Source organism: Entelurus aequoreus, linkage group LG10, assembly GCF_033978785.1.
Source record: "Entelurus aequoreus isolate RoL-2023_Sb linkage group LG10, RoL_Eaeq_v1.1, whole genome shotgun sequence".
Lineage (NCBI taxonomy): Eukaryota > Metazoa > Chordata > Actinopteri > Syngnathiformes > Syngnathidae > Entelurus > Entelurus aequoreus.
Window position 1 is genome coordinate 66,701,319 of NC_084740.1, and position 19,002 is coordinate 66,720,320.

General features: G+C 40.9%; 1 protein-coding gene across 2 annotated transcripts; it reads left to right on the forward strand.

The window, feature by feature from the left end:
* The first annotated feature begins 1,475 nt into the window (after positions 1 to 1,475).
* LOC133658076 (uromodulin-like) lies at positions 1,476 to 12,263 on the forward strand. Of its 2 annotated transcripts, none has more exons than XM_062059692.1 (10): positions 1,476 to 1,570; positions 4,699 to 4,849; positions 4,919 to 5,121; positions 5,655 to 5,789; positions 5,875 to 6,062; positions 6,159 to 6,307; positions 6,387 to 6,632; positions 6,710 to 6,872; positions 9,427 to 9,520; positions 11,767 to 12,263. In XM_062059692.1, the coding sequence occupies exons 2-9, from the start codon at positions 4,821 to 4,823 to the stop codon at positions 9,514 to 9,516; spliced, it is 1,203 nt and encodes a 400-aa protein (XP_061915676.1). In that variant the 5' UTR covers positions 1,476 to 1,570; positions 4,699 to 4,820; the 3' UTR covers positions 9,517 to 9,520; positions 11,767 to 12,263. The 2 variants fall into 2 exon arrangements, with proteins under 2 accessions (XP_061915676.1, XP_061915674.1); XM_062059690.1 differs by lacking the exon at positions 1,476 to 1,570 and adding an exon at positions 2,321 to 2,454.
* The last annotated feature ends 6,739 nt before the right edge of the window (positions 12,264 to 19,002 follow it).

The following is a 19,002-nucleotide window of genomic DNA, read 5'->3' on the forward strand; positions in this document are numbered from 1 at the left end:
GGCATACTTGGTCAACAGCCATACAGGTCACACTGAGGGTGACTGTATAAACAACTTTAACACTGTTACAAATATGCGCCACACTGTGAATCCACACCAAACAAGAATGACAAACACATTTCGGGAGAACATCCACACCGTAACACAACATAAACACAACAGAACAAATACCCAGAACCCCTTGCAGCACTAACTCTTCCGGGACGCTACAATAAACACCCCCCGCTACCACCAAACCCTGCCCCCCTAAACCTCCCGCCCCCATCCCTTGAATTCGGAGGTCTCAAGGTTGGCAAGTATGCTCTAGTATACTCTGGACTGAAGCTGTGTGCCTTCATTGTTTTTGTAGCGGTTGTTTTGAGGCATGTTTAAAAATAAATAAAAATAATGCACTTTGTGAAAGTCAAAGTATAGTATTTCCCATAGTTGTAGTGGGTATTAGGATGATCTCAGGGAGAGCATGTCCCAAATTCCAAGCTGCTGTTTTGAGGCATGTTAGAAAAAATAATGCACTTTGTGACTTCAATAATAAATATGGCAGTGCCATGTTGGCACTTTTTTCCATAACTGGAGTTGAAGTTGTTCTCATATTTTGGAAAACCTTGTTTTCGATTGATTGATTGATTGAAACTTGTATTAGTAGATTGCACAGTACAGTACATATTCCGTACAATTGACCACTAAATGGTAACACCCGAATAAGTTTTTCAACTTGTTTAAGTCGGGGTCCACGTTAATCAATTCATGGTAAAGTTACATTGTTTAATGCATCCAGCGGGGCATCACAACAAAATTAGGCATAATAATGTGTTAATTCCACTACTGTATATATCGGTATCGGTTGATATCAGAATCGGTAATTAAGAGTTGGACAATATCGGAAATCGGCAAAAAATCCATTATCGGACATCTCTAGTACCTATTATGCATAAACAACTTTTCTAACCTATTGGTACCTGCTTTTGTGTATTTGGGATCTTCATAATTTGAAATCAAACTATGGCGGAGATGTTCATAAAATAATCTCGCCTTCCTTCACACTTCCTTCAAACGAGCCATTTGGAATTTTCCCCCAATTGTGACGTCAGCTGACATCTCCATATATGGTAGAAATGTACCCAAAGTGCTTTGCGCAATTTTGCAATTTCAGTCTGACGCTCTAGTCAGTAAGCTCCTTCTTTTTGTCTATCCCAGGGGTCGGCAACCCGCGGCTCTAGAGCCGCATGCGGCTCTTTAGCGCCGCCCTAGTGGCTCTCTGGAGCTTTTTAAAAAATGTATGAAAAATGGAAAAAGATGAGGGGAAAAAAAAAAGTTTTTGTTTTAATATGGTTTCCGTAGGAGGACAAACATGACGCAAACCTCCCTAATTGTTATAAATCACACTGTTTGTATTAAACATGCTTCACTGATTTGAGTATTTGGCGAGCGCCGTTTTGTCCTACTAATTTTGGCGGTCCTTGAACTCACCGTAGTTTGTTTACAAGTATAACGTTCTCCGACTTTCTAGGACGTGTTTTATGCCACTTCTTTTGTCCACCACACTTTTAACGTTGTGCATGAGTGCACAAAGGTGAGTTTTGTTGATGTTATTGACTTGTGTGGAGTGCTAATCAGACATATTTGCTCACTGCATGACTGCAAGCTAATCGATGCTAACATGCTATTTAGGCTAGCTATATGTACATATTGCAGCATTATGCCTCATTTGTAGCTATATTTGAGCTCTTTTAGTTTCCTTTAAGTCCTCTCAATTAAATGCGTAACTCATGACGCAATATGGCTTTTAGTTTTTTGCGGCTCCAGACAGATTTGTTTTTGTATTTTTGGTCCAATATGGCTCTTTCAACATTTTGGGTTGCCGACCCCTGGTCTATCCCCTTGTTGTGTAGCAGACTGGCTCCTACATACAGCACATCCTCTGATGTTTCCTTTTCTTGTACAAAACCCAAAACCAGTGAAGTTGGCAGGTTGTGTAAATGGTAAATAAAAACAGAATACAATGATTTGCAAATCCTTTTCAACTTATATTCAATTGAATAGACTTCAAAGACAAGACATTTAATGTTCAAACTGAGAAACTTCATTTTTTTGCAAATATTAGCTCATTTGGAATTTGAAGCCTGCAACATGTTTCAAAAAAGCTTGCACAAGTGGCAAAAAAGACTAAGAAAGTTGAGGAATGCTCATCAAACACTTACTTGGAACATCCCACAGGTGAACAGGCTAATTGGGAACAGGTGGGTGCCATGATTGGGTATAAAAGCAACTTCCATGAAATGTTCAGTCATTCACAAACAAATTGTTTTTGGAAACTGTGGATGTCGTGTCCTCCGGACCAAAGAGGAAAAGAACCAACCGGACTGTTATAGGTGCCATGTTCAAAAGCCAGTATCTGTGATGGTATGGGGGTGTATTCGTGCACATGGCATGTGAAGGCACCAAAAATGCTGAAAGGTACATACAAGTTTTGAAGCAACATATGTTGCCATCCAAGCAATGTCTTTTTAATGGACGCCCCTGCTTATTTCAGCAAGACAATGCCAAGCCACATTCTGCACGTGTTACAACAGTGTGGCTTCGTAGTAAAAGACTAGACTGGCCTGCCTGTAGTCCAGACCTGTCTCCCATTGAAAATGTGTGGCGCAATATAAAGCGCCAAATACCACAACGGAGACCCTGGACTGTTGCCAAACGTTTACTGAGTGTTGTTAAAAGGAAAGGCCATGTAACACAGTGGTAAAAATGTGCCAACTTTTTTGCAATGTGTTGCTGCCATTAAATTCTAAGTTAATGCTTATTTGCAAAAATTAAAAAAATAAGTTTCTCAGTTCAAACATTAAATATCTTGTCTTTGCAGTCTATTCAATTGAATATAAGTTGAAAAGGATTTGCAAATCGATGTATTCTGTTTTTATTTACGAATTACACAATTTGCCAACTTCACTGGTTTTGGGTTTTGTACAAATGAGTGTATAGGTCTGTCAGTAGACTGGCTATTGAAGCGCTAAAAATTACAACATGGATGACGGGGAGAAGACGCTGTCAAAGTGGCGGCACGTAAATAAGACCGCCCACAAAATGATCAGTGGCCCAATCCTGGAGATGCACTGTCCAGAGGACACAGCCTAATGGTCTACGCCAGGGGTCACCAATGTGGTGCCCGCGGGCACCAGGTAGCCCGTAAGGACCAGATGAGTAGCCCGCTGGCCTGTTCCAAAAATAGCTCAAATAGCAGCACTTACCAGTGAGCTGCCTCTATTTTTTAAATTGTATTTATTTACTAGCAAGCTGGTCTCGCTTTGCCCGACATTTTTAATTCTAAGAGAGACAAAACTCAAATAGAATTTGAAAATCCAAGAAAATATTTTAAAGACTTGGTCTTCACTTGTTTAAATAAATTCATTAATTATTTTACTTTGCTTCTTAAAACTTTCAGAAAGACAATTTTAGAGAAAAAATACAACCTTAAAAATGATTTTAGGATTTTTAAACACATACCTTTTTACCTTTTAAATTCCTTCCTCTTCTTTCCTGACAATTTAAATCAATGTTCAAGTAAATTTTTTTATTTTTTATTGTAAAGAATGATAAATAAAAAATGTAATTTAATTCTTCATTTTAGCTTCTGTTTTTTCGACGAAGAATATTTGTGAAATATTTTTCAAACTTATGCTTAAAATTCAAAAAAAAAAATTCTGGCAAATCTAGAAAATCTGTAGAATCAAATTTAAATCTTATTTCAAAGTCTTTTGAATTTCTTTTAAAATTTTTGTTCTGGAAAATCTAGAAGAAAGAATGATTTGTCTTTGTTAGAAATATAGCTTGGTCCAATTTGTTATATATTCTAACAAAGTGCAGATTGGATTTTAACCTATTTAAAACATGTCATCCAAATTCTAAAATTAATCTTAATCAGGAAAAATTACTAATGATGTTCCATTAATTCTTTTTTTAATTTTTTCAAAAACATTCAAATTAGCTATTTTTTCTCTTCTTTTTTTCGGTTGAATTTTGAATTTTAAAGAGTCGAAATTGAAGATAAACTATGTTTCAAAATTTAATTGTCATTATTTTCATGTTTTCTCCTCTTTGAAACCGTTCAATTAAGTGTAAATATCCTTAATTATTAATAATAACATAGAGTTAAAGGTAAATTGAGCAAATTGGCTATTTCTGGCAATTTATTTAAGTGTGTATCAAACTGGTAGCCCTTCGCATTAATCACTACCCAAGAAGTAGCTCTTGCTTTCAAAAAGGTTGGTGACCCCTGGTCTACGCACTTCTCAAATCTACATTAATCCTTGTTTAATGGTACGGTCTAGCTTTGGAAGTTTGAAATATCTGGCGTTTGTTGTTCAAATATACCAAATCTTATAGACATAGTAGCTCAATTGCATGGTACAGCAGAACCTGCTTAAGTTTGTCCTGCTCATGCTGCTATAACCCATCAAGTCCAACATGTTATTATTATTATCATCAAAAAGCTGATGTGGACATATATGATCGACTGCTTTTCAGCATTAAATTTGAAACCCAGAGGGGTCACTTCAATGAAAAATGGTTCCATATATTTCGCTATTTGTGGTATCATTGTCATCGACATCTACAGCAAGTCATTATTGCTAAGCCACTTCCCAGTTACACGGCATCATCACACGCGTGCAGTGACTTCCTGCTCAGTCCAAAATATTTCAACAGGTGAAAGTGCAGCTGCCGTGCATGGATTATGTGGAAATTCCTCCGTGGATTTGAGTGAGGAGAGAGTCTCAGAGCACAGCATTGCTGGGTGTGAGACACAACATGAAGAAGCTAAGGATGGAATGATCAACTGCAATGCTTCAACTGAATGGTAACCACTTATTTCAAAAGAACACATTACATCCCTGCGAGTGACGGGGTTTTCATGTCTGCTTGGTAGGTGTCAACTCATGTGGCAGGATCCGTTCACTCGGTGCCACATGCAAATCGACCCTGAGCCCTTCGTTTCGGCCTGCATCAGCAATTTGTGCCAGTCCCCCGCAGTGGATGGCCTCAAATGCCACCTGATGGAGGCCTATGCCAGAGCCTGTCACCAGCAAAACAACATCACAGTGGAGGACTGGAGGTCGACGGCTGGATGCGGTAAGGAGATTACAATAGAAGGTTCTTGCCAACCAAATCCAGCAATAACCGATATCCAATTTTTGAGAAAGCTAGCTGGAGTTAAAACTCATACAAGAGTAACCGGGACTACACGCTGTCCTAGTACTACTACTAATGTAAGACTCTACGAGTACTACTATTATAAGGGTGGGGAATTGGCGAGGGAAAAAACACATTCAATCAATCAATCAATGTTTATTTATATAGCCCTAAATCACAAGTGTCCCAAAGGGCTGCACAAGCCACAACGACATCCTCGGTTCAGATCTCACATCAGGGCAAGAAAAATCTCAACCCAGTGGGATGACAATGAGAAACCTTGGAGAGGACCGCAGATGTGGGCGACTCCCCCGCCCCCTCTAGAGCGACCGGTGCAATGGACGTCGAGTGGATCTAGCATAATATTGTGAAAGTCCAGTCCATTTATCATCTCAGTCTCATTTATTCTGAAACTTCACTTTTTTCAAGAGGTTGCAAAATCTTGGCAACCTCCTTCGGTATTTGTGTTACAGCTGCCGGTCCTGAGGCCATGTGCCGGGACAAGTTCTGCAGCGATCACGAGTTCTGCGGCGTGAGCTATGACGGAAAAGCTCATTGTCTTTGCCGGGCTCTTCTTGCCTCAGACTACAGATCCAAAGACAAGTTTGGTATGTCCACGACAACGCTCAGCAACCTAGATTGGTTTTAAAAGCTGAAATGCATCCATACCGTCTTTTGCTGCGTAAAACTCAGGTGAGCCGGCAGTTTGCAGCCACACATCTGCTTCGGTGACCATGTACTGTTGCCTTCTGTTGGAGAAGGGCATCGACTACACAAGGCTACACCTCAACGACGAGAGCTGCAAAGGTGACATTGACGATAAGACCCACATGGTGTCGTTTAACTTTGATAGGGACCACACATGTGGAGCAATCATCAAGGTGTGTATCTGACTTCCTGCCTTATTATAAAACAAAACCATTTGGATTGATTGCATCGAGAACATTGACAACCCCTGCGCATATGTAACCCTGTAGGCAAACTCGAGCAAAATAACCTACAAAAATGTCATCATGACACCCAACATCTCCAGTGTAGTGACACGTTACAGTAACGTGCAGATGGATTTCTCCTGCCATTTTGACCAACCGGACCCAGAGGGCCTGGCCATCAAAATCAAAGACAGGTGAGCAGTTGGTGTCCGTTTCCGGAGCTGCTACTTGGGACATGTTTCATAAGATATTGTTTGTGTTTTTGCTTGGCAGCCCGGTGATTAAACACCTCACTTCGGGCGAGTGGGATTACACCCTGACCCTGACTGCGTACACCGATCCCGGAAGAACACAACCCATAGAGTCGAGTACCGGAGTTCTGCTCAATGAGAAAATCTGGGTGGAGATCAAGGCGTATGGATTGGAGGGAAACACCCTCTCTATAGTGACCGAATCCTGCTGGGCTACAGATCAATTGTCTTCAAATGGGAGCATTCGTTACGATCTCATCACTGCAGGGTGAGTTGTGCTGAGAGGCCAACAAAGATTACGTTGCTGGCTGCCCAGGCCATGTCTTCACTCCTGTGTCTGAGTAGATGTCCTAATCCTGCCGACTCGACGGTGGACATTGAAGGCAACGGGCAGGGAACGTCCAACTACTTCTCCTTCAACATGTTCAGATTCTTGGGCAAAGACAGCGAAATCTTCCTGCACTGCAGAGTAGACCTGTGTGTGCAACAGGCAGACTCATGCATCCAGGTAGTTTCCCATTGTACCAAGTCCATAAAACACAAGCGCTTAAAGGCCTACTGAAATGAATTTTTTAAAATTTAAACGGGGATAGCAGATCCATTCTATGTGTCATACTTGATCATTTCGCGATATTGCCATATTTTTGCTGAAAGGATTTAGTAGAGAACAACGACGATAAAGGTTGCAACTTTTGGTCGCTGATAAAAAAAAGCCTTGCCTATACTGGAAGTAGCGTGACGTCACCGGAGGAAGGACTCCTCACATTTTCCCATTGTTTACAATGCAGCGAGAGAGATTCGGACCGAGAAAGCGACGATTACCCCATTAATTTGAGCGAGGATGAAAGATTCGTGGATGAGGAAAGTGAGAGTGAAGGACTACAGTGCAGTGCAGGACGTATCTTTTTTCGCTCTGACCGTAACTTAGGTACAAGGCTTCATTGGATTCCACACTTTCTCCTTTTTCTATTGTGGATCACGGATTTGTATTTTAAACCACCTCGGATACTATATCCTCTTGAAAATGAGAGTCGAGAACGCGAAATGGACATTCACAGTGACTTTTATCTCCACGACAATACATCGGCGAAGCTCTTTAGCTACTGAACTAACGTGATAGCATCGGGCTCAAATGCAGATAGAAACAAAATAAATAAATCCCTGACTGGAAGGATAGACAGAAGATCAACAATACTATTAAACCATGGACATGTAAATACACGGTTAATAATTCCCAGCTTGGCGAAGCTTAACAATGCTGTTGCTAACGACGCCATTGAAGCTAACTTAGCAACGGGACCTCACAGAGCTATGATAAAAACATTAGCGCTCCACCTACGCCAGCCAGCCCTCATCTGCTCATTAACACCCGTGCTCACCTGCGTTCCAGCGATCGTAGGAAGGATGAAGGACTTCACCCGATTATCCGTGCGGTCGGCGGCTAGCGTCGGCTAGCGCGTCTGCTATCCAAGTCAAAGTCCTCCTGGTTGTGTTGCTACAGCCAGCCGCTAATACACCGATCCCACCTACAACTTTCTTCTTTGCAGTCTTCATTGTTCATCAAACAAATTGCAAAAGATTCACCAACACAGATGTCCAGAATACTGTGGAATTTTGAGATGAAAACAGAGCTTTTTTGTATTGTATTCAATGGGGTACCAATACTTCTGTTTCAACGATTAACGTCACGCGCATACGTCATCATATATAGACGTTTTCAACCGGAAGTTTAGCGGGAAATTTAAAATTGCACTTTATAAGTTAACCCGGGTTAACTTATAAAGTGCAATTTTAAATTTCCCGCTAAGTTAACCCAGGTTAACTTATAAAGTGCAATTTTAAATTTCCCGCTAGACTTCCGGTTGAAAACGTCTATATATGATGACGTATGCGCGTGACGTCAATCGTTGAAACGGAGGTATTGGTACACTGTTGAATCCAATACAAAAAAGCTGTTTTCATCTCAAAATTCCACAGTATTTTGGACAACTGTGTTGGTGAATCTTTTGCAATTTGTTTGATGAACAATGAAGACTGCAAAGAAGAAAGCTGTAGGTGGGATCGGTGTATTAGCGGCTGGCTGTAGCAACACAACCAGGAGGACTTTGACTTGGATAGCAGACGCGCTAGCCGACGCTAGCCGCCGACCGCACGGATAATCGGGTGAAGTCCTTCATCCTTCCTACGATTGCTGGAACGCAGGTGAGCACGGGTGTAATGAGCAGATGAGGGCTGGCTGGCGTAGGTGGAGCGCTAATGTTTTTATCATAGCTCTGTGAGGTCCCGTTGCTAAGTTAGCTTCAATGGCGTCGTTAGCAACAGCATTGTTAAGCTTCGCCAAGCTGGGAATTATTAACCGTGTATTTACATGTCCATGGTTTAATAGTATTGTTGATCTTCTGTCTATCCTTCCAGTCAGGGATTTATTTATTTTGTTTCTATCTGCATTTGAACCAGATGCTATCACATTAGCTCAGTAGCTAAAGAGCTTCGCTGATGTATTGTCGTGGAGATAAAAGTCACTGTGAATGTCCATTTCGCGTTCTCGACTCTCATTTTCAAGAGGATATAGTATCTGAGGTGGTTTAAAATACAAATCCGTGATCCACAATAGAAAAAGGAGAGAGTGTGGAATCCAATGAGACCTTGTACCTAAGTTACGGTCAGAGCAAAAAAAGATACACCCTGCACTGCCTCTCTAGTTCTTCACTCTAACGTTCCTCATCCACGAATCTTTCATCCTCGCTCAAATTAATGGGGTAATCGTCACTTTCTCGGTCCGAATCTCTCTCGCTCCATTGTAAACAACGGGGAATTGTGAGGAATTCTACCTCCTGGGACGTCACGCTACTTCCGGTATAGGCAAGGCTTTTTTTTTATCAGCGACCAAAAGTTGCGAACTTCATCGTCGTTGTTCTATACTAAATCCTTTCAGCAAAAATATGGCAATATCGCGAAATGATCAAGTATGACACATAGAATGGATCTGCTATCCCCGTTTAAATAAAAACATTTCATTTCAGCAGGCCTTTTACTGTCTGTATTCAAAATACTCTCTTCAGGTGTGCGACCAGGCAGCAAGGAGGCGCAGATCTCTCCCGACCATCGATGCCAAAGGAGATCCATCCATAGTTACCATGGCTTGGGCATAATCAGGTGAACTACACCTGCGATTTATTTATGTCTATAACAGAAACGAGGATGGGATCTAAGTTCTCATCCTCACCTATGGTCATGAGCTTTGGGTTATGACTGAAAAGACAAGATCACGGGTATAAGCGGCCGAAGTTAGTTTCCTTCGCCGGGTGGCGGAACTCTCCCTTAGAGATAGGGTGAGAAGCTCTGTCATCTGGGAGGAGCTCAAAGTAAAGCCACTGCTCCTCCACATCGAGAGGAGCCAGATGAGGTGGTTCGGGCATCTGGTAAGGATGCCCCCCGAACGCCTCCCTAGGGAGGTGTTTAGGGCACGTCCGACCGGTAGGAGGCCTGGGAACGCCTCGGGATCCCCCGGGAGGAGCTGGACGAAGTTGCTGGGGAGAGGGAAGTCTGGGCTTCCCTGCTTAGGCTGCTGCCCCCGAGACACGAACTTGGATAAGCGGATGAAGATGGATGGAACAGAAACGCAATAGCTAGTCATTCGGAATGCTAATACTATACAAAATAAAGTATCTCAAGACAGTTTGGTGGCAAAGGCTAAAAAAAACACCCTCTACACAAGAAAGCGCAAACCGAGACTCAGTGTAGCCTTTGGCTACAATCTGGCACATTAACATTTTATATGTTCATTAATGTGCATTGTCCCCTGGACTGTAACAAAGGAGTTGTAAGTTACATCTATTAATAACAAGCTTATTGGTGTGTTTAGTGCAGGGGTGGGCAATTAATTTTTACCGGGGGCCGCATGAGCAACCCGAGCACTGCTGGAGGGCCACATCGACAATATTTCAATTAAATTTTGCTCAATATTATTTTTGATATATACCGTAAGATAAATAATAATAATAATTAATAATAATAGTAATACTTCAACATAGTGTATGTAACAGCATTCCATGACTAATATAAATAAATTAACATTAATAATAAATGACAGTAAAATAAGCACACGTATGACTGAGGAGTCATAGTGTAACTTTGTGTGATGTTTGAGTTGTCCGACTTTTTGTGTGGCCATAAACGCACCAGTGGTTTAGTGCTATGCGTGTTGGTGACAGATGACAAGTTGGTTTTGGCCTGGTTTGTACGGCAGAAAATGACTAGTTTTTCGAGATAGAAGTGTTTTACTTATGTTTTTGGTGTGGTTATGGCCGAATATAAACAGTTTTGCTCAATAAAGTGATCGATATAATTCCTGGCCTCGAAGCATCTCGATAGACGTTACAATAATTGAACGGTGTTCAATTGAACGGTGTTGACGAACACCGTTAGGGCCGCTTGTTGTCACTGTCACTCAAAGTTGCATTGCAAAATTACATAGAATAAATATGTTTATTTTGTTTAGAATCCAGATGGGATTTGATTTGGTGCGCGGCATATATTTGCTGCGCGCAGCGGACGCTTGAGCAGTGCGCAATTGCGCAGGCACGCACCTTAGAGGGAACGTTGCATGGCAGTCCATGTCTTGTTGGAAACACGCCATTCTTCATCAACTTTTCTCTTTTTAGCGTCTCGGGTGTAAACCGTGCATCACTTGTCGCTGCATGTGCACCTTCACTCGCAGGTTACACACTGACACACGCCCATAAATAATAATTTTCAAAATAAAAGCAGCACAGTTGTATTGCGCGCACGACATAGATGTTTTTTCAACTTTATTTTGTAATTAATGATTGCAGCTGTTCACATTCACTCACAATCACGCACACGCATACGTCCACACGGAAGTAATACAAATAACGATTTTCAAAACAAAAGCAGCACCGTTGTATTGCACACTCGACATAGATACTTTTTAAAATGTATTTTGTAATTTATAATTGGCCTCACGCGGGCCGGACAGGGACGCACAAAGGGCCGGATGCGGCCCGCGGGCCGCAGAATGCCCAGGTCTGGTTTAGTGGGACAGGCAAAAGTTAAGTTGGAGAAAATGCAGTAATTTATAAATTAACTAAAGTTTCTGTGCGGCCCAGTTGCAAATTCGTCACAGACCGGTACCGGTCCCTGGACTGGTGGTTGGGGACCACTGCCCTATGTTATCTCTGCTCTCACTGCTGCCCTCAACATGCTGGTCATAGTCGCCATCGCTCACTTCAAGTAGTTGATTTTTGCTCCTGTTATTTAGTAGTGGTTGATTCCCGCTCAGGTTCAAGTGTTTGTCTGAAGTTAGAAGAAAAAAAGATGGTTTTGTTCCTGTAATGCTTTTCATTTGTTACTCACATTGTGCTTTTCTCTCTCTGTGGCAGGCAAAGTCACACCCCCATCAACTTCATCCTCCTCTCGCTGGCAATCTCTGATTTCCCTGTGAGCTTCCTGCTGTTCTGCTAGAGTTTCTCTAACTGCTACGTTGCAATTTGCGACCCTCCGCGCTACTCCACCAAAGTCACCCCTCAAAGGACCTGGTTGTGCGTTTGTTTGTTTGTGCTGGCTGCGCTCCCTCAATTTTCTCACGTTGATGCTTCGGGACAAACTCTTGCAAGAGGACATAAGCATTTTATTACAGCATATTATTTCCACGCTATTATTTCTGGGCCACATAAAATAATGTGGCGGGCCAGATTTGGCCCCGGGCCTTGAGTTTGATACCTGTGGCTTAGAGATTTACAAAACCCCAAATTTTGAGATTTTCAATTTGGGGTTTTCATTAACTGTAAGCCATAATCATCAAAATGATATCAAAAGAAGGCTCGAAATATCTTGAGTTGCATGTTATGAGCCTATGTCATTTATTAGTTTCACCCTGTAAAACTAATGGCTGGAATAAACAAATCCTTGCACGATTTTCCATTTTTTGGAGTTTCACCTGTATTAATTTTATTGCACATAATGCTTGTTAAAAGCATAGGGAGGCTGGACCAGCAAACATGGAACAATGTCTGAAAAGCATTTACCAATAGTGGTACGCCAAATAATCATTTTCTTAAATTAAAGTACAGTCTTTTAGTTTCCTATATTCAAACACAGTGTTACTGTTCAAACTGTGTGTAAAGTTACAGTGCCCAACAATATTACATTTACTTCTTAAATAAAACCTCTGCCTTGTTTTTAATGATTACTTAGGCCTACTAAGCTATTATATTTTGCCCTTGGTCATTATGGTGGCACATTTTTTCGGAGGTGGTTGAACCACTGAATTAGAAAATGTTGCAGGTTTAAATGAGTAAAATAATTCTGGTAATAAAATGTATACTAATTGAAAACTGACATCATTTGATCAAAAGGCCTTCAAATGGTTAGCATTAACATAAAACTAAATATTACATGCTTGGTATTTTTGTTAATGATTGTCACACACACACTAGGTGTGGCGAAATTATTCTCTGCATTTGACCCATCACCCTTGATCACCCCCTGGGAGGTGAGGGGAGCAGTGGGCAGCAGCGGTGGCCGCGCCCGGGAATAATTTTTCGTGATTTAACACCAAATTCCAACCCTTGATGCTGAGTGCCAAGCAGGGAGGTAAAGAGTCCCATTTTTATAGTCTTTGGGCCGGGGTTTGAACTCACAATCTCAGAGCGGACACTCTAACCACTAGGCCGCCGAGTTGGACTAAGTAGGACATCAATAAAAGCCTAGGTGGGAAATGCACGGCCCGCCACTGGTATATATATAAATACATGTATACATACATATACATTCACACATACATATATACAAAACCCAAAACCAGTGACGTTAGCACGTTGTGTAAATGGTAAATAAAAACAGAATACAATGATTTGCAAATCCTTTTCAACCTATATTCAATTGATTAGACTGCAAAGACAAGATACTTAACGTTTGAACTGGTAAACTTTGTTATTTTTTGCAAATATTAGCTCATTTGGAATTTGATGCCTGCAACATGTTTCAAAAAAGCTGGCACAAGTGGCAAAAAAGACTGAGAAAGTTGAGGAATGCTCATCAAACACTTATTTGGAACATCCCACAGGTGAACAGGCTAATTGGGAACAGGTGGGCGCCATGATTGGGTATAAAAGCAGCTTCCATTAAATGCTCAGTCTTCCACAAACAAGGATGGGGCGAGGGTCACCACTTTGTCAACAAATGCGTGAGCAAATTGTCCAACATTTCTCAACCAGCTATTGCAAGGAACTTAGGGATTTCCCCATCTACGGTCCGTAATATCATCAAAAGGTTCAGAGAATCTGGGGAAATCACTGCACGTAAGCGATGATACCTTTGATCCCCCAGGTGGTACTGCATCAAAAACCAACATCAGTGTGTAAAGGATATCACCACATGGCCTCAGGAACACTTCAGAAAACCACTGTCAGTAACTACAGTTGGTCGCTCCATCTGTAAGTGCAAGTTAAAACTCTACCATGCAAAGCCAAAGCCATTTATCAACAACACCCAGAAACGCCGCCGGCTTTACTGGGCCCGAGCTGAAGAGTCCACATTTCAAATAGTTTTTGGAAACTGTGGACGTCGTGTCCTACGGAACAAAGAGGAAAAGAACCATCCGGATTGTTATAGGCGCAAAGTTGAAAAGCCAGCATCTGTGATGGTATGGGGGTGTATTAGTGCCCAAGGCATGGGTAACTTACACATCTGTGAAGGCACCATTAATGCTGAAAGGTACATACAGGTTTTGGAGCAACATATGTTAACATCCAAGCAAAGTTATCATGGACGCCCCTGCTTATTTCAGCAAGCCACGTGTTACAACAGAGTAGCTTTGTAGTAAAAGAGTGCGGGTACTAGACTGGCCTGCCTGTGGTCCAGACCTGTCTCCTATTGACAATGTTGGGCGCAATATGAAGCCTAAAATACCACAACGGAGACCCCCGGACTGTTGAACAACTTAAGCTGTACACCAAGCAAGAATGGGAAAGAATTCCACCTGAAAAGCTTCAAAAATTGGTCTCCTCAGTTCCCAAACGTAGTGGTAGTATTATACTCTGGCCTGTTTTGCTGCCAATGGAACTAGTGCTTTAAATGGTTACATCTTTACAGTTATTTCACCTTTTTTTTTTGTTAAGTACACAACTCCACACGTGTTCATTCATAGTTTTGATGCCTTCAGTGACAATCTACAATGTAAATAGTCATGAAAATAAAGAAATTGCATTGAAATGAGGTGTGTCCACACTATAGGCCTGTACTGTATATATACACATATGCATATATATATATATATATATATATATATATATATATATATATATATATATATATATATATATATATATATATATATATATATTATATATATATATATATATATATATATATATATATATATATGCATATGTGTATATATATATATATATATATATATATATATATATATACACGTATATACGTATATATATGCATATGAAGTTTGACACCACTAACTGCTGCCTGCCTTTGTAGCGGACTTGTGATTAGCTCACAGCATGTGTGATTTTTAAAACATTTTTAATGCCTGTTCAGTGCCTTTTAACGCCATTTAAAGCCTTAGCTTTGACAAAATCCATTGAATGACTTCTGATGCCTTTCAATGACCCACTGAAAGGCCTACTAAAATGATTTTTTTTTATTTAAACGGGGATAGCAGATCTATTCTATGTGTCATACTTGATCATTTCGCGATATTGCCATATTTTTGCTGAAAGGATTTAGTATAGAACAACGACGACAAAGATTGCAACTTTTGGTATCTGATAAAAAAAAGGCTTGCACCTACCGGAAGTAGCGTGACGTAGTCAGTTGAACATATACCCAAAGTTCCCTATTGTTTACAATGATGGCCGCATGAAGTGAGAGAGATTCGGACCGAGAAAGCGACAATTTCCCCATTAATTTGAGCGAGGATGAAAGATTTGTGGATGAGTAAAGTGCAAGTGAAGGACTAGTGGGGAGTTGAAGCTATTCAGATAGGGAAGATGCTGTGAGAGCCGGGGGTGACCTGATATTCAGCTGGGAATGACTACAACAGTAAATAAACACAAGACATATATATACTCTATTAGCCACAACACAACCAGGCTTATATTTAATATGCCACAAATTAATCCTGCATAATAACACCTGCGTGTTTGTTATGCTAGCTCCTAGCTCCTCTGCTAGCTCCTAGCTCCATAGAACACGCCAATACAATTCAGACACCTGATCAACACACACAATCACTCAGCCCAAAAGACCGTTCACCTAACCCAAGGTTCATAAAGCTTATATATTTTTAAAAAGTTACGTACGTGACGCGCACGTAGGTACGGTACGTGTTATGCTAGCTCCTCTGCTAGCTCCTAGCTCCATAGAACACGCCAATACAATTCAAACACCTGATCAACACACACAATCACTCAGCCCAAAAGACCGTTCACCTAACCCAAGGTTCATAAAGCTTATATATTTTAAAAAAGTTACGTACATACGCAAAAAAAAGCCAAAGCTGCATACTCACAGTAGCACGTCTGCGTCTTTGTCATCCAAATCAAAGTAATCCTGGTAAGAGTCTGTGTTGTCCCAGTTCTCTACAGGCGTCTGTGTATCCAAGTCAAATGTCCTCCTGGTTAGAGTCTCTGTTATCCGAGTTCTTCCATCTTGACTGCATCTTTCGGGAATGTAAACAAAGAAGCGCCGGCTGTGTACTGTTGTGGCTGACTACGTTCGAAAAATACGTCCATTTCGCACCGACAACTTTCTTCTTTGCTTGCTCGGCTTCCTTCTCCATAATGCAATGAACATGATTGAAACAGATTCACGAACACAGATGTCCAGAATACTGTGGAATTATGAAATGAAAACAGAGCTTTTTCGTATTGGCTTCAATGTGGAAGGCATACCCGTGTTCGCCGGTCTACGTCACGCGCATACGTCATCCTCAGAGGCGTTTCGAACCGGAAGTTTAGCGGCAAATTTAAAATGTCACTTTATAAGTTAACCCGGCCGTATTGGCACGTGTTATAATGTTAAGATTTCATCATTGATATATAAACTATCAGACTGCGTGGTCGGTAGTAGTGGCTTTCAGTAGGCCTTGAAACCCTGTGGAGATGGAAAATTTGCATCACTTGTTCTACAGTCAAAGTCTGGCGACCGAACAGACACTTTTTTTTACTTCTTTTTTGCGGCGTATCCTCGCAGCTGATTTAAGGTGAGAGGCGGGGCGCACCCTGGACCGACCCTGGACACAGGAGGACAGGTCGGAATGACTCCAAGTAAGACCGGAAATAATCCATAAGTCGACTATATGTAGAAGAAAATGACGGGACGAATACGAACGCTCATTGCTATGATCTTCTGTGATGCTCTCTTTTGCAGCAGAAAAACACAACTACAAACCTCCATGATTGACACCTGGATGTTTTGTCACCATTTGCATCATCACCTGTTTGTTTCACACCTTCCACTCTTAGGACATGATTGCAACAGGTGTGCGCACACCTTGTTGTTGTTCTCACCTTCCAACATCATTAGGTTTGTGACGCAACCTTCCCTCTCACACACACACACACACACACACACACACACACACACACTGTGATGGAAAAAAACATTAGCTATTTAATAATGATGACAATAATTATCTACTAGGGTTGTCCCGATACCAACATTTTGGTACTTTTCGGTACTTTTCTAAATAAAGGGGACCACAAAAAAAAGGTCATTATTGGCTTCATTTTAACAACAAATCTTAGGGCGCATTAAACATATGTTTATTATTGCAATTTAGTCCTTAAATAAAATAGTGAACATACGAGACAACTTGTCTTTTAGTTCAAGTTAAAGTACCTAGGATTGTCACACACACACACTAGGTGTGGCGAAATTATTCTCTGCATTTGACTCATCACGCTTGATCACGCCCTGGGAGGTGAGGGGAGCGGTGAGCAGCAGCGGTGGCCGCGCCCGGGAATCACTTTTGGTGATTTAACCCCCAATTCCAACCCTTGATGCTGAGTGTCAAGCAGGGAGGTAATGGTAAGTAAACAAACAAAGACTCCTAATGAGTCTGCTGACGTATGCAGTAACATATTGTGTCATTTATCTACCTACTATTTTGTCAACATTATGAGGGACAAACTGTAAAAATTGATTAATAATCTACTTGTTCATTTACTGTTGATATCTGCTTATTTTCTGTTTTAACATGTTCCATCTACACTTCTGTTAAAATGTAATAATCACTTATTCTTCTGTTGTTTGATACTTTAGTTTTGGATGATACCACACATTTAGGTATCGATCCGATACCAAGTAGTTACAGGATCATACATTGGTCATATTCAAAGTCCTCATGTGTCCAGGGACGTATTTCCTCAGTTCATAAACATAATATGAATTTTTTAAAAAGATTTTGTGATGATAAAAAAATATCGACGTAATCCTAGTAGTATCGACTAGATACGCTCTCGTACTTGGTATCATTACAGTGGATATCAGGTGTAGATCCACCAATGGCATTTGTTTACATTCAGGGGTGCTAGCTTGCTGTTATACGGTGTGCAGTGAAGCATGTTTAGCGATTCCTCGTCCTCCACTGATAATGGTACTTGTAAGAAACTTACTTTATTTGTCGCCATGGAGACGAGGATTAGTGATTTAGAAGTAGCTAAAACACTGCCGACTGCGGATGGATGTTAGCTGCTAGCGAGCTAGCCATGTCTTAAAGCACCTCTTCCTTCACCTTCATCTTTAGTTTTTAGACCAAAATGCGTCCGTTCTCCCTTTTTTGGCTACACACTGTGTCTGCTTGTAAGTACCCTGTGTGTGTGTGCGCTGCCGAACATGCTCCTCTGCTCGTAAAACCAGCAATGTCATGACCTTAAAAAAAAAAAAGGGGAACTGGTACTTTTCAAACAGAGTATATTACCCCTTTTCATTCATTAGTAGCGTGATACTATACGGTACAACACTATTAGCTACATTTTCAAATGTTCAAAAGTATTTGGACAATGGACATTGTTATCCACATCACAGTTGTCCAAATACTTTTGCATACTGCCAGACTTTGACTCCGATGTGCCTCAAAATCAGTCAGGTTCTTGTTTTGAAATGCAACAAAAAACCCCTGAAAGATTAATGAAAGACAGAAATGTTACTTACCTTGAAACGCAGATCAATAAAACATCAATAGGGTTCTTTCTTTTCTAGAGAATAAAAATGATAATTAGTTGACCTTTCACTTATTGGGGACTAAACTTTTTAAAAAAAAGCAATAGCCTTCTTGTTTGGATATGAAACAATATTCCAAATTGTGAACCAGGACATGATTTGACCTTACCAACCTCAGCTTCCTAAAAAGGAGGCCTCATCAAAATCAATAGGGGTCTTGGTGGGCCACCACGGGATCTTGAACTGTCAGGATGGAAAAAAGACACGACCTCCGCAACCTACCATATTAATAAATCACAAGGATTCTCGCTTTGACATCCTTCTATTTTTTTTTCAAATCAGTAGGATTCTCACCTTGACAGGTCGCCATTTCAAAAATCAATATAATTCTCACATTGCCATCACACAACTTTAAAAAAAAAACAGGAAAATTC

Coding starts and splice junctions, on each gene's coding strand:
- LOC133658076 (XM_062059690.1), top strand. CDS start 2,403: ATGGGGGTGTATTCGTGCACATGGCATGTGAAGGCACCAAAAATGCTG. Junction 4,850..4,918: donor TGCAATGCTTCAACTGAATG/GTAACCACTTAT, acceptor TCTGCTTGGTAG/GTGTCAACTCATGTGGCAGG. Junction 5,122..5,654: donor GAGGTCGACGGCTGGATGCG/GTAAGGAGATTA, acceptor TTTGTGTTACAG/CTGCCGGTCCTGAGGCCATG.